This window comes from Apostichopus japonicus, chromosome 8 (genome assembly GCF_037975245.1).
Source record: "Apostichopus japonicus isolate 1M-3 chromosome 8, ASM3797524v1, whole genome shotgun sequence".
In the NCBI taxonomy this organism is placed as follows: Eukaryota; Metazoa; Echinodermata; class Holothuroidea; order Aspidochirotida; family Stichopodidae; genus Apostichopus; species Apostichopus japonicus.
The window spans coordinates 15,650,891-15,663,701 of NC_092568.1; the positions used below are offsets into that span (position 1 = coordinate 15,650,891).

A 12,811-nucleotide genomic window follows, 5' to 3' on the forward strand; every position below is an offset into this window, starting at 1 on the left:
ACATGCAAAACTCCACACGTTTTATTAAATACTGGATTGTAGAACTCACTTGTCTGTGCTGATAGATTTGTCTGCACCAAGACTGTAAAGGCTTCCCAAGATTTTGTAGCAGCATATCTGAATTTGATCAGCTATTTGCAAAAGGGAAAAAAGTCAAAGACAAATTCTTGTCATTCCAAGGAATCACTTTATGTATGAGTATAACAATACATGCAACTGTTCTGTTAACATAAGTCTTTGTAATACTGCTGAGAAACAGACATTATGTTCGTAGTTCTGTGTGATTAAATATGCTACGTTTGTGGTACAAAACCTTACTTGGCAGTTCTTCTGTATTTGCGTATGAAGTGCTAATCAACAGTAGCAGAAGGAAGTGCAGTGCAGTGAGGGGAGGAGGAGTGAGTGCAAGGAAAATGTCTTCTGGGATTTGAACAAATTTACTTTGTTTTAGTATCTACTCAATTTATGACTTTATAGAAATCAGAAACAAGTAAGGGTTGAATTACACAGCTGGTAGAGTCAAGAACAAGAATTACATGTGTCACTAGTTGACATCCTATTCCTAAGATCCTTCTTATTCTTGCAGAGAAGCTTCAACTACATTATGACTTACACAACAGTTCTTGGCCATCTTGATGCTCTGATAAGTGATCAAAGAGGCTGTGTAGAACATGGACTAGGACTCCGGGTACATAGTTATAGAGCATACTGTTTCTTGGTACATTAGCAACCTTGACGTGGGTGAACTTGCCAGACGTAGTAAGATTCTGGACCGTACTGAGCAGGTCATCTGCAGCGTACCTGAAGAAGAGGTACAGTCCATTCCTGGTGGCCTCAGAACTGTGTTTTGAGATCACACTGAAAGGAAACAGATAATCCATTACCATTATTAATCCCTTCTACTTGGAACCAAGGCTAGACTTATTATACATATATAAATCTATTACTAGCAGCATGTTTGTATTATAACCTAGGTAACAAATCATTTTTTGGATTTCATGGCTTTTCCAAGACCATGGGAACTGTGGTAAAACTTTACGAAGAGAAAACAAATATTTATGATAAAGAAATGGAAAGTAAACAGTGTTGAACTCATGTATTGAACTAATGATAGTCAAGGGATTCTATCATACAAATAATAAAACAACTGATATATTAAGGTCACCTATTGTAATACATCTTCTTTTGTTTGTTCTAGGCTTAAGAGTCCTTCATACATCATTTGAAGGATTATTGCAGTCAGAATCATTATGAAAAATGAACATTTGATACCCAAAATAAGAATCAAAAGTGCTATAATTTCTTTGCTATTCCTCACAAACATTCTACAGAAATAAATAAAGCTGATAAGGTGACCACTGTCCTATATTTTCCCATACCTAGCATCTGTTGACTGGGAAACAACCCTCAAGCAATGCACTACACTTCCAAGGTCCTTGCCTGAAGAAACAAAAATGCACAAATAATACATGGATTATCGAATAATAATGGTATCATATGATGTAATATTAAGTGCTTGAAGCTGTCAATATAATTGATCAAGGTTCACATCCATGTCAATCAGTGTTTATTTTGCAAAATCAATTGCAACTTAAGACTGAAGATATATATAACTATACATGTAAGTATGTATATATATATATATACCTATATATATATATATCTATATATATATATATATATATATATATATATATATATATATAACTATATGTAACTATACATATATATATAACTATATATATATATACTATATAGTATATATAACTATTTATACAACACCTAATTGTATTGTGGTCATTTGATTAGTCAATTGCTCGTTGACTGCATGCAAAATCCGCTCTATTCCACTCTATGAAATAGAACCATGGGATATACTTTTTTGGTAGCACTTTTTTCAATGGTAAAGAGAGCAGAGAAACCTGTCTGTTCAAAACAATCTGTTGCATATTATACAAATAATGAATGGTTATGAGTGCAATTCGTTGAAAGTTGTAATTTGTTCCATTCAACTCGGCTGCGCCTCGTTGAATGGAACATTCCATCTTTCAACTCATGAAATATTTGCACTATTGCACTCATAACCATTCATTATTTGTATAATATCATATATATATATATATATATTATATATATATATCTAACTACATATATGTATATATAAAACTATATATAACTATATATATAAAACTATATATATATATTTATATATATAGTTACATATAGTTATATAAAGTAACATATAGCTAGTTATATATATATATATAAATGAAGAAGAGAATATGTCACATGACAGCAATTATTACTGGTCATATTTTTGTCATTTACTTTCTTTTGAGATGTGGACTATAATTTGTAGACTTTTCTAACCTATTTAATGCAAATTATATTCCAGTAATATGAATTACATTTTATTTTTAAGAGAACAGAAAAATCTGGTCTTCACTTAATATGGGCAATCAGTTACTTTCAATTTTGCAAAAAGTGGTACAAACAGTCTGTCCTCAAATCTTTACAGGTTTTGAGCCCTACATACAACATGTTTGTGATTATCACAATAGCAATTATAAGTATTTCATGGTTACTCAGACATTCATAGCAAGTCTACTTTAAGAGTCTAAACTTGGCAGTTTTTCCCTTGTAAAAAGTGATAACTCTAACTGCAAAGCTAATCTCATAAAAAATGAATTGTGCACTGTACGAATGAGGGCCTAACTTTCCAATCTGTCCTATTCAAGGACAGTCTTGGAAGATCCAGTCTGCATTAACTACATAACAGACACATTCAGTTTGAGAAGATCCAGTCTGCATCAACTACATAACAGACACATTCAGTTTGAGAAGATCCAGTCTGCATTAACTACATAACAGACACATTCAGCTTGAGAAGATCCAGTCTGCATCAACAACTTATCAGACACATTCAGTTTGAGAAGATCCAGTCTGCATCAACAACAACATAACAGACACATTCAGTTTGAGAAGATCCAGTATGCATCTACTACATAACAGACACATATTGTTTGAGAAGATCCAGTCTGCATTAACAAAATAACAGACACATTCAGTTTGAGAAGATCCAGTCTGCATCAACAACATAACAGACACATTCAGTTTGAGAAGATCCAGTCTGCATCAACTACATAACAGACACATTTAGTTTGAGAAGATCCAGTCTATATCAACAACATAACAGACACATTCAGTTTGAGAAGATCCAGTCTGCATTAACTACATAAGACACATTCAGTTTGAGAAGATCCAGGCTGTATTAACAACATAACAGACACATATTGTTTGAGAAGATCAAGTCTGCATCAACAACTTAACAGATACATTCAGTTTGAGAAGATCCAGTCTGCATCAACAACATAACAGACACATTCAGTTTGAGAAGATCCAGTCTGCATTAACTACATAACAGACACATTCAGTTTGAGAAGATCCAGTTTGCATCAACAACATAACAGACACATTCAGTTTGAGAAGATCCAGTCTGCATCAACTACATAACAGACACATTCAGTTTGAGAAGATCCAGTCTATATCAACAACATAACAGACACATTCAGTTTGAGAAGATCCAGTCTGCATCAACAACTTAACAGACACATTCAGTTTGAGAAGATCAGTCTGCATCAACAACATAACAGACACATTCAGTTTGAGAAGATCCAGTCTGCATTAACTACATAACAGACACATTCAGTTTGAGAAGATCCAGTTTGCATCAACTACATTACAGACACATTCAGTCTGAGAAGATCCAGTCTGCATCAATAACATACATATCAATTCCTTCACCCCCCAAAACGTCACTAAAAAGTACTGCAATATAAGCTCTTTGAAGGATTAAGTGTGACTCATCGCTCCCATACGTGAGCGCTGTGTATCAACGCAGTCAGGAAGATTGGACTGATCTATTCTGTTGCGGGTTTTTTTTATATTGCTGTGACGCAAACTATTGCATTCTCAATGTATATGGGAATTTGGGTGGAAAAAAAACTACCAATAAATATGTTCTTAAACGAATTTTGAGTTCTTAACAGTACAATAACAAAATTTAATACAATTACACATAAACGATTAAACAGTGCGTAGTTACAGTCCCCTATACTAGGCGCTACCACGCGGGCGTCTACAATAGCGTCTCTCGAGGTTGGGCTAGAAGGTCGATATTTTCTAACGAAGACTCTCATTTGTTACCCCTAGGTCCGATTGAAAACTTGAACCAATCACAATAATTTTTATATGTACAGAATCTGTCACTCATTTGTAATGCATATTCAATTTAGACAAAGAGGAGGGCCAGTGTTATAGTGACACAATTGAACTTTCAAAAATGGGAGTTTCAAAAGCCACACGACGCTGCATGTTGCCATGTGTGTTTTACGTGTGACTTTTGGTTTTCAAAAGTTACGTATTTTTACATTTTTTAACCCCCAAAGTCCGATTGTGCCATGCTAAATAGAAACTAGAAAACAACAGAGATATGAAGAGATTTATTCCACCTTTCTAAAGATGTTTTAGACAAAGTGTACTGAAATGAGGAAAGAACTGTTATCAGTGAAGAAAAACATGGCCTAACAGTAAGTCAACGAGGGGTGTGGGTAGTAACTGTTGTGACTTTTCGCCGCTGCACAAGGAAGAGCGCTAAGGAATTGATATGACAGACACATTCAGTTTGAGAGATCCAGTTTGCGTCAACAACATAACAGACACATTCAGTTTGAGAAGATCCAGTCTGCATTAACTACATAACAGACACATTCAGTTTGAGAAGATCCAGTCTGCATTAACTACATAACAGATACATTCAGTTTGAGAAGATCCAGTCTGCATCAACTACATAACAGACACATTTACTTTGATGCAATCAGATAAAATTACATACTTTCAAAGTCTCTTTAAAGTTAACTGAGATCTAATGTCCATACTTACCAAAGAGATTCACTTTCTGTCGTATCAGATGAGCAAGCTTGCAGAACAAACTGACGTGATAAAAAATGAAGATTTACGTAAATAATGTTAGGCATTATACTCAGTGCTTTGTACAGCTATACACATATTAAATGGTAACAACCTGTATCAAACTACAGTATTAGCATACATTGCAGTAGCTAAGATAGAAACAGCAAAATGTACAAATGAAATTCATATTTCAGACAAGATTACAGCACAGGAATGACAGAATACTGAAGTACCATAAAAAGGATGAAAATAAATTAAATTTCTTCAACTCAACCTCCTGTTGTTAAGTGATATAAACCTCTGAAATGTTAATGCCAAACTAGAACTGAAAACAGAATGCCAGAGGGCTTCATGATTCCTTGCCACTTTTAGTATGCAGGGTTTGGTTTCAAGAGAAACTTGTTATTCTGGATTAAACTAGAGACCAGCATTGAAGAAAACAATTCCTAAAGGTAATACATTACAGCCACACTATGAGGAGAAAGTTTCATTAGAGAGTAGGAGTAGCAGCTCCCTGGTTTTATCTGCAATCTACTAAATTCATATCAATTCACTCAAGTGGGTGCTCAGTCAGTGGTGGTTCATTGTCATGGGAACTATTAAAATGACAACCTCTCTGACATCAGTCCTGGACAGAGTACTTAAAATGTACACAATACTATGCCACATGTCTTTTGGAATCACAGATAATCACCTTTTAATGGGTACAATCACTGTAGTTCTACCTGAAGGAAATCACTGTAGCAATATTAACTGCAGTAGGTTTATAGTATGTTTTGATGTGTACAAGTCTCTTTAAACCTACTACAAAACATTGTAACAACACACTACTGTATTAATTAGCCCAACTGTTAGTATTTCAGGCTTTTGAACTCTTTAAGATGGATCCACATACCATACATGAAATCATCAAGTTGTTATTGTTGGAGTCATCCTTTTGTCAATGTTTTCATACCTTGACCTCTTCTACTGAGCTCAAGTGATCTTTGACCTTCACAAGTGTTTTACTCAATAAGGTGGATCCACATACCAAGTACGAAGTGCATCCAAGCTTTACTTCTGGAGGCATCCATTTCGTAAAATGTTCAGACTTTGACTTCTGTTAACCTCAAATGACCTTTGACCGCTGCAGAAAACTCTTGGCTTCTCATACTCTGTAAGGGGCACCCACATATGGAGTACTAAGGTCATCCAAGTTTTACTTTTGGAGTTATTTTGTTAACTTTGACCTATGTTGACCTTATTAAAATGACCTTTGAGCTCTGCAGAAAACAATAAGGTTTTGTAACCTTATGAAGTACTTAAAATGGTGGCATCCACTTTCCAAGTTCACCCACCCTACAGTCTTTTACTAATTGTGTTCACAAGCCGAGGCATCCCACACACATATTAGAAAGATTATGCATTGTTGTAGATATGTTGGGAGAAACTGAAAATACAGTGAATATAAGAAACATCAAGTACATTGGTTTACAGTTGATATATACCACAAAAACAACACTAAGGAACAAACAACAGACAAAACACACACTAATTAGCTATACACTGTTCTCAGGGAGATAAACCTTAATACACAGAAGTTGAATTTAATCCTCAAAACTGTGAGGAGTAGGGTTGTTTGCTAAGACTGAATGTTGATTAAAACTAACTCATTCAAAGCTCCAAACACACTATAGGTTACAGATTGCATGTTGAATTTAACCCAGTTATTGATCACCAATTGTAGCCTTCATATGTTACAATAACTGGGACTAATATCATCAATCAAAGATAATCATATCAACTTTGAGTTTTCTAGGAATTGTTTAGCATTTTTATGCATGCATGGTATAAGGGAAATATGCAATTATTCACTTTTAGCCAAGACTTTGACATTTGTAGATCTGTCTCAATTTTGACAAATCTTTGAAGAAATTGTGTACTTTATGTACAAACTTTGTCACATAACAAGATCACAAAATTTATCCTTGTCATATTTTTAAACAAAAATCAAACTTTGGATCTGGCTACTTCAATTTACTTAGCACCATACACCAACATACTGCAAAATATCACTTGAGGGAGGGGTCAGGTTACAAGAACTAAGCACTTGAATTAAATACATATAGTGTTGAGTATAATATTCAAAAACCAAGACTAAAATGCATGCATAAGCCATCTGTTAGACCTGGACACTCTCTCACCTAAATACCATAGAGACCTCCATACGAGAGGCTTGAGTGAATCTCCAACAACCACAGAGAAAGAGAAAGACCGAAGACAGTAAAGATAAACAGATACAGTAACACCAGACAGGAGTCTACACTTACAGCTGCACTGGTAGCCATTTCAGATGGTTGACCACATGTTTCCATTCACAGCGATAGTTATGTTTGTCAGATTTGAACTACTCCTGCAGTACATACTTTACTCTCTCAAACAAGTGTTATACTGTTATAAATGAGTATATTTCAACTCTGTTCATATAAGATGCTCCAGATCAAATATATTTTCTAATACATACAGAGAACAATGACATTTATAGTTCAGTGGAAAATCCCTTTTTGCATCGTCAATAGTTTCAAATATAAGGCATCTTTGCTATTATGATCATGAGATCTGGTAAGACATCAGGTAACAGATTGGTGAGTGCATATGCATTCACTGTTTGAGTCACACAGAACAAGGACATTATTTAGACACGTAGTTTCTGCGAAACTCACTTTGTGACAATCTCCTTTTCTCTGTTTGATGCACTGCCATAAATGCCTGAACTCCCAGAGCCATTGCCAGACACAAAATAACTTGAGTGAGCATAGAAAAACCTCTCTGTCAGAGGGAGAACAACCTGTAAAATGATAATGAGAGAACTTCAGATGATGACAGCTATATTTCATAACTTTATTATCAAGTTCAACAACAGAAACTTTGGAATGGATTTCTGATCTAACTAAACTATCACTGAATTGTTTGAGATAAAGCATTTCTACTCCTTACACCACAATAAATGTACATCAATAAAGCTAACACCTACCTTGACAAAGAATTTATACTTCTTACACCACAATAAATGTACATCAATAAAGCTAACACCTACCTTAACAAAGAATTTATACTCCTTCTCCTCTTCCTTTCGTCTGTATCCTTGAGCTGTATACAAATGACATTCATTATTAAAGACAGCCTGCACCGTTAATAAAATACCATATCACAATTGAAAGTATGAATACATTAAGCAATCATTTATCTATGATGTGATCATCACTCTGAACACAGTCACTCCACAGATTCCAATAATGAAACATGAAACATATCAAAGGTGGTTTGCTGGAACAACGTCTGATACTTCTTGACAATGATGATAAAATACATAAATTCTAAAGCTTTGGATCTCATCACATCAAGCTAAGAACAGTATATCTGATATGATAATGAATGTTTATTAGTTAAAGTACTAATCTCAACAGTACCTTCTCTTCTCAATGGCTTCAAATTGGTTTGGGCTTTGTCTACGTAATGGAGCAGCTTGTCCAGAAGGTTGTATGCAAACCGTTTCTCAATGATACTGCTACCTCTCACGACACCATCTCCATCGATGCTTTGTCTGTAGGAAGAAACATTCAGTTATGTGTTGAAAACACAATCCTCATTGTTTAAAGCAGCTATGCCAACAAATACCAAATTAAATAAGGTAAAGAGAAGCTTAATGCATCTTATACACATCAGGGTGGGAATACCTTGAATTGTAATATCTTTACAACCCAACATGATACTTATCATACCCCTAATGATAAAGAGACTTCTCATAAACTAAACACAAATTTAACATACATCTATCAATGCAAACTAATTAACAATGGTAATATTAAATTATCTGTTATGACAGGTCTGAATAATAACATGGATTTATTCCTTAGTAAACCATTCATTGGATATGTATCAATGATAATCACAAACAATAGTGATACACATTCTACTTAACTTCCTATTCATTCCCATACAGAATGAAGTCAGTGTGTTTGCTTCAATTGTAATACAAGATACAGACATGTAATTTGATGGAACTATTACACAAGTCTGAACATTTCTCTATATGCCTTCTCATTGCAAAGAGTATTTATACAAGTTATACAAATGTCAGCACACATGTTAAGACCAAACACACTTCTGACAGTGCTATAACTGATGCAGATTTATTTTCACTTTTCTCTCAAGGATGGGAAATTGCAAAAATAACATATATAACATATGGGCATGAGGACATATAAGAGATTCCTTTGCTAATGCTTTTGTGAGGTTTGAGTGACTATTAAGTTGGACAGTTATGAGGAAAAATTACCAGAAAAGATGTAATACTACTTCAAACATTACTAGTTATGATGGTCAGAATGATAAAATGTATCATAAAGATTTTGGTAAGAAGTTCAAAGAAAAAGAGATAAGTCATGTGAATGTTAAAGATTGAACCTATTTTAATTTTGAAGCTAGCTACAACAATGCTCTCAACCTACATTAAAAATCAAAACTTGACATTTATACCATTAATACCAGGCAAAACTAATTCCACACATGTTGTGAATAGGTTGAACAAAGTTTTCTAGTTTTACTAGTAAAGGTTGTAAATAGATCCCATCACCACCATTATTTAAGAAAACTCTCTCCAGCGCACTCAGCAAGAGTAATTATTTATGAAGTCTACATGCTAGAACTGGTAACTATATTATCAGTTTGATGTAGACACACATGCAGTTCAAACAACACTGACATGCTGTAAATCTACATGAATTAATGTAACAACACCATTATCATGCAATACATTGATACACAGAATCACAAGGAAAGAAACACATTGAGCTTAAGAGCCATTGCAGTGATAAAAGACAATGTTAAAGCAACAATTGAATAGGTCACAATTGTTGCGTTCAGATGGCAAATTTCATGCACAAAAGGACAACAAAAGGACACAAAAGGATAACAATCTAACGTTACAAAAAGCACAACAATTATTGTAATTTTTTTACTTTCAAGTTGGTGAGATAAAGCTGCAATTTCAACTCCATTTGTCACAATATACTGATATCATACTGAACCAGTAAGGAAAATAATTGGTAGCTGTTACTTCAGTATACCATGCATCAGAACTAGAACAGTGGAATTAGACAGCGTGTAATTGAAACAATTCTGCATTATAGTAAATTTACAGGACACCAAATTATCTGTATTGTATACACTGTTTTTACCTAGCTAATTAAGAGTTGCCAAATTATAGTAACTACATAGATCTCAACAATTATTAGCATGAGAGGTGTAAAATTTACCAGTCATTGTTGTATGTCTTGGTTACATTACAAGTTCAACCTGGTTAGCCCTTGCTTGGTTTATACCCAGAAAAAACGGTGATTTTTCCAGGTATCATGTGATCTACAAATTAACAAACACTGTCTTCCTTGTCTTACTCAAGCTCAAGTCAACACAAAAAATTCACACAGTAAGTGTGACTTCCGCTGGATTAAGACACCTTTGGTTACTCGTAGATTCATGTGATACTCGGAAAATCACCATTTTTTACGGGAATAAACCAAGCAAGGCTGGCTAACCAGATTAAACTTGTAAAGTAGAATTATGCAATCTTACAAATCCATGCAAAATGCAGCTTTTAGGAGAAGTAAAATTTCATTGTTGTGAAATTTCAGTCAGCACGAAGAACAACATGAAAATAACATTCCACAAGGCTCAATGTGCATCCCATAGTTGTGACTAATAGGTGAGTGCAAGACAGTGAAGATATATACTAGTACTGGCACATTACATCTAGCCATGGTCTCATGCATGCTTCTATATACCTTTTCTTCCGCTCATCTTCCTCACTGAAAAGTATTAATAAACAGTAACAGAGTTATATCCTGCAAATTTAAATGTTTTATTATAACCACTCGCTAGACTCAGCATCCTCTTCTGCCCCACACCCCAAATCCAATCCATTTCATCATTTTTGTAGACGGAAAAATAAAGGAAGAACTTCCAGAGAAGTACAATCCATTTAGTAACTTATTAAGTGAATGAAACATCAATAAATAAATTCTCCTTTTTTCTATCTATTTCTGGTCAAATAACTGAAATTTGTTATATATTTACAAATATATAGAATATTATAATATAGACATTGCACAAAATAAATATATCATGTTGCAGTAGGCTTACACTCTGATTAAAGAAAACAATGTCATATCACCAGTGAAATATACTCAAATTCAAAATTCATAAGAGTATTGATGGATAGAGAATTTCTGAATAGAACACCTTTAGTTAAACAAGTTACAGATAAAGTTGTGTGAAAATTTGCTTTCCAAATAAGCTAGACATTGTTATGGATAAGGATGAAGTACGTCTTACCTGTGTAATCTATATGCATTGACTTGAAGAAACTTTAGGAGAGCCTGTGAATTTTCCCTATAACTCTTCTTCTCATTGTCAGTTAAGATATCAAACGGCACTAGCTGAGGATTGCAGCCGGATCCAATCCCTGATGGTCAAAAAAGAACAGAAAATCATGCTCACTATAAAGTCATTGCACACTATATATAGGAGATATAGTTACCATTACCCTGAACATGACAACATTTAATAGAAATCAAACTTTTCATTGTTCCATTTTATGAGTTTATCTTGAACCTCTATGATACAGCTGCTTGTCATATAATATATACAATCTGTGGGATGCTGACGGCATACAACAAGATCACTATTACAATATATTTGATTTTTTCTTCTCAAAACTGTCTCTAGAACTAATACTGGAATACTAACTGTCAGCACAGTCATGTTTAATGCTGTCATAAGTACATTAATTACAAATACTTTTTAAAGTACAAGTGGAATACAAGTATAATATAACAAAGGTTCAAAAAATGCTCACTTCCTTGCATTTGTTCTTCCATCTTAGTTTTATGAGCCCAGACATCATGTGAGTTTTCTGCTAGTCTTTCTGCCAGATTCTAGATGAGTAAGGGAATAAATACCATACGTAATTCATATTCGGTGTTCCATAATTTTGTATAAAACAAATACTACACAAACACTCTTCTAATGCTTAGAGTGGAGGGGTGGAGGGGTCGGGGAGGTGGGAGGGGGGGAGGGGACAGTAGCTCGGACATTTGCAGTGGTGATGAATGTTTTTCAGAGATTTTGGAGTAAAGGCAGTACTAGTTTTTAGCACAAGAGGTGTGGGAGAGGAGAAGAGTTTAATTTATCAATTGAGGTCATCTGGGTTGGTAGTGCAGAAATACTGACTGCAAGGAATTGAGTATTGTTCATACAGTCAGGCTGTGGTGATGTGAAAAAGCAAGAGTAGATTCTAAGTGAAATATCATCTTGAGGGCAATTTTGCTACATTTTATATATATGTTGATTTTATATAGATAAAGTGGGAGGATGGGGGACTTAGGAATATGTAACTAACTATAGATCTACTAATAACCAAAAAAGGCTGTGAAGGGATTTTATTAGTTGTCATTAAGGCATCCAATAGCAATTGTACCAACTTATTGCTGTAATGTGCATTGTGACCACTATTGCGTCCATATCTAAAACAATGCACATATCACATATTCAAACTATTCAATTGCTATTTATTGTTTAGAGAAGTACAGAGAGATTGACATGAAATTTTAGAGATTGACACGAAAGACCAAGTTAAACACAGACACTTAAAATCAATCAAAGAATGAGGCCCTTGTAATGGCAGATGTTTTATCATTTCCAAGTTTACCTGCATTTCTCTGGTCAGTGTGATATTAGAGATATCTATAGGTCTGGGATTGAATCCACCAGCAACATCAAAAGCGGTCTGCAAATATGAAAA

The 12,811-nt window shown here is 34.4% G+C and overlaps 1 protein-coding gene across 10 annotated transcripts in view; it reads right to left on the minus strand.

Moving 5' to 3' along the window:
• Positions 1-12,811, minus strand: part of LOC139970675 (ryanodine receptor 2-like) — a 161,278-nt gene that overhangs the window by 42,158 nt on the left and 106,309 nt on the right. For 9 of the 10 annotated variants that reach the window (XM_071976568.1, XM_071976569.1, XM_071976571.1 and 6 more), the window contains 11 exons: positions 12,719-12,796; positions 11,867-11,945; positions 11,344-11,473; positions 10,794-10,817; positions 8,421-8,554; positions 8,048-8,100; positions 7,674-7,798; positions 4,942-4,991; positions 1,380-1,440; positions 614-858; positions 50-131 (listed from right to left, as the gene is read on the minus strand). In XM_071976568.1, the coding sequence (XP_071832669.1) occupies positions 50-131; positions 614-858; positions 1,380-1,440; positions 4,942-4,991; positions 7,674-7,798; positions 8,048-8,100; positions 8,421-8,554; positions 10,794-10,817; positions 11,344-11,473; positions 11,867-11,945; positions 12,719-12,796 (1,061 nt within the window). The remainder of the gene's footprint in view (positions 1-49; positions 132-613; positions 859-1,379; positions 1,441-4,941; positions 4,992-7,673; positions 7,799-8,047; positions 8,101-8,420; positions 8,555-10,793; positions 10,818-11,343; positions 11,474-11,866; positions 11,946-12,718; positions 12,797-12,811) is intronic. The other variant, XM_071976566.1, reaches the window with a different exon arrangement.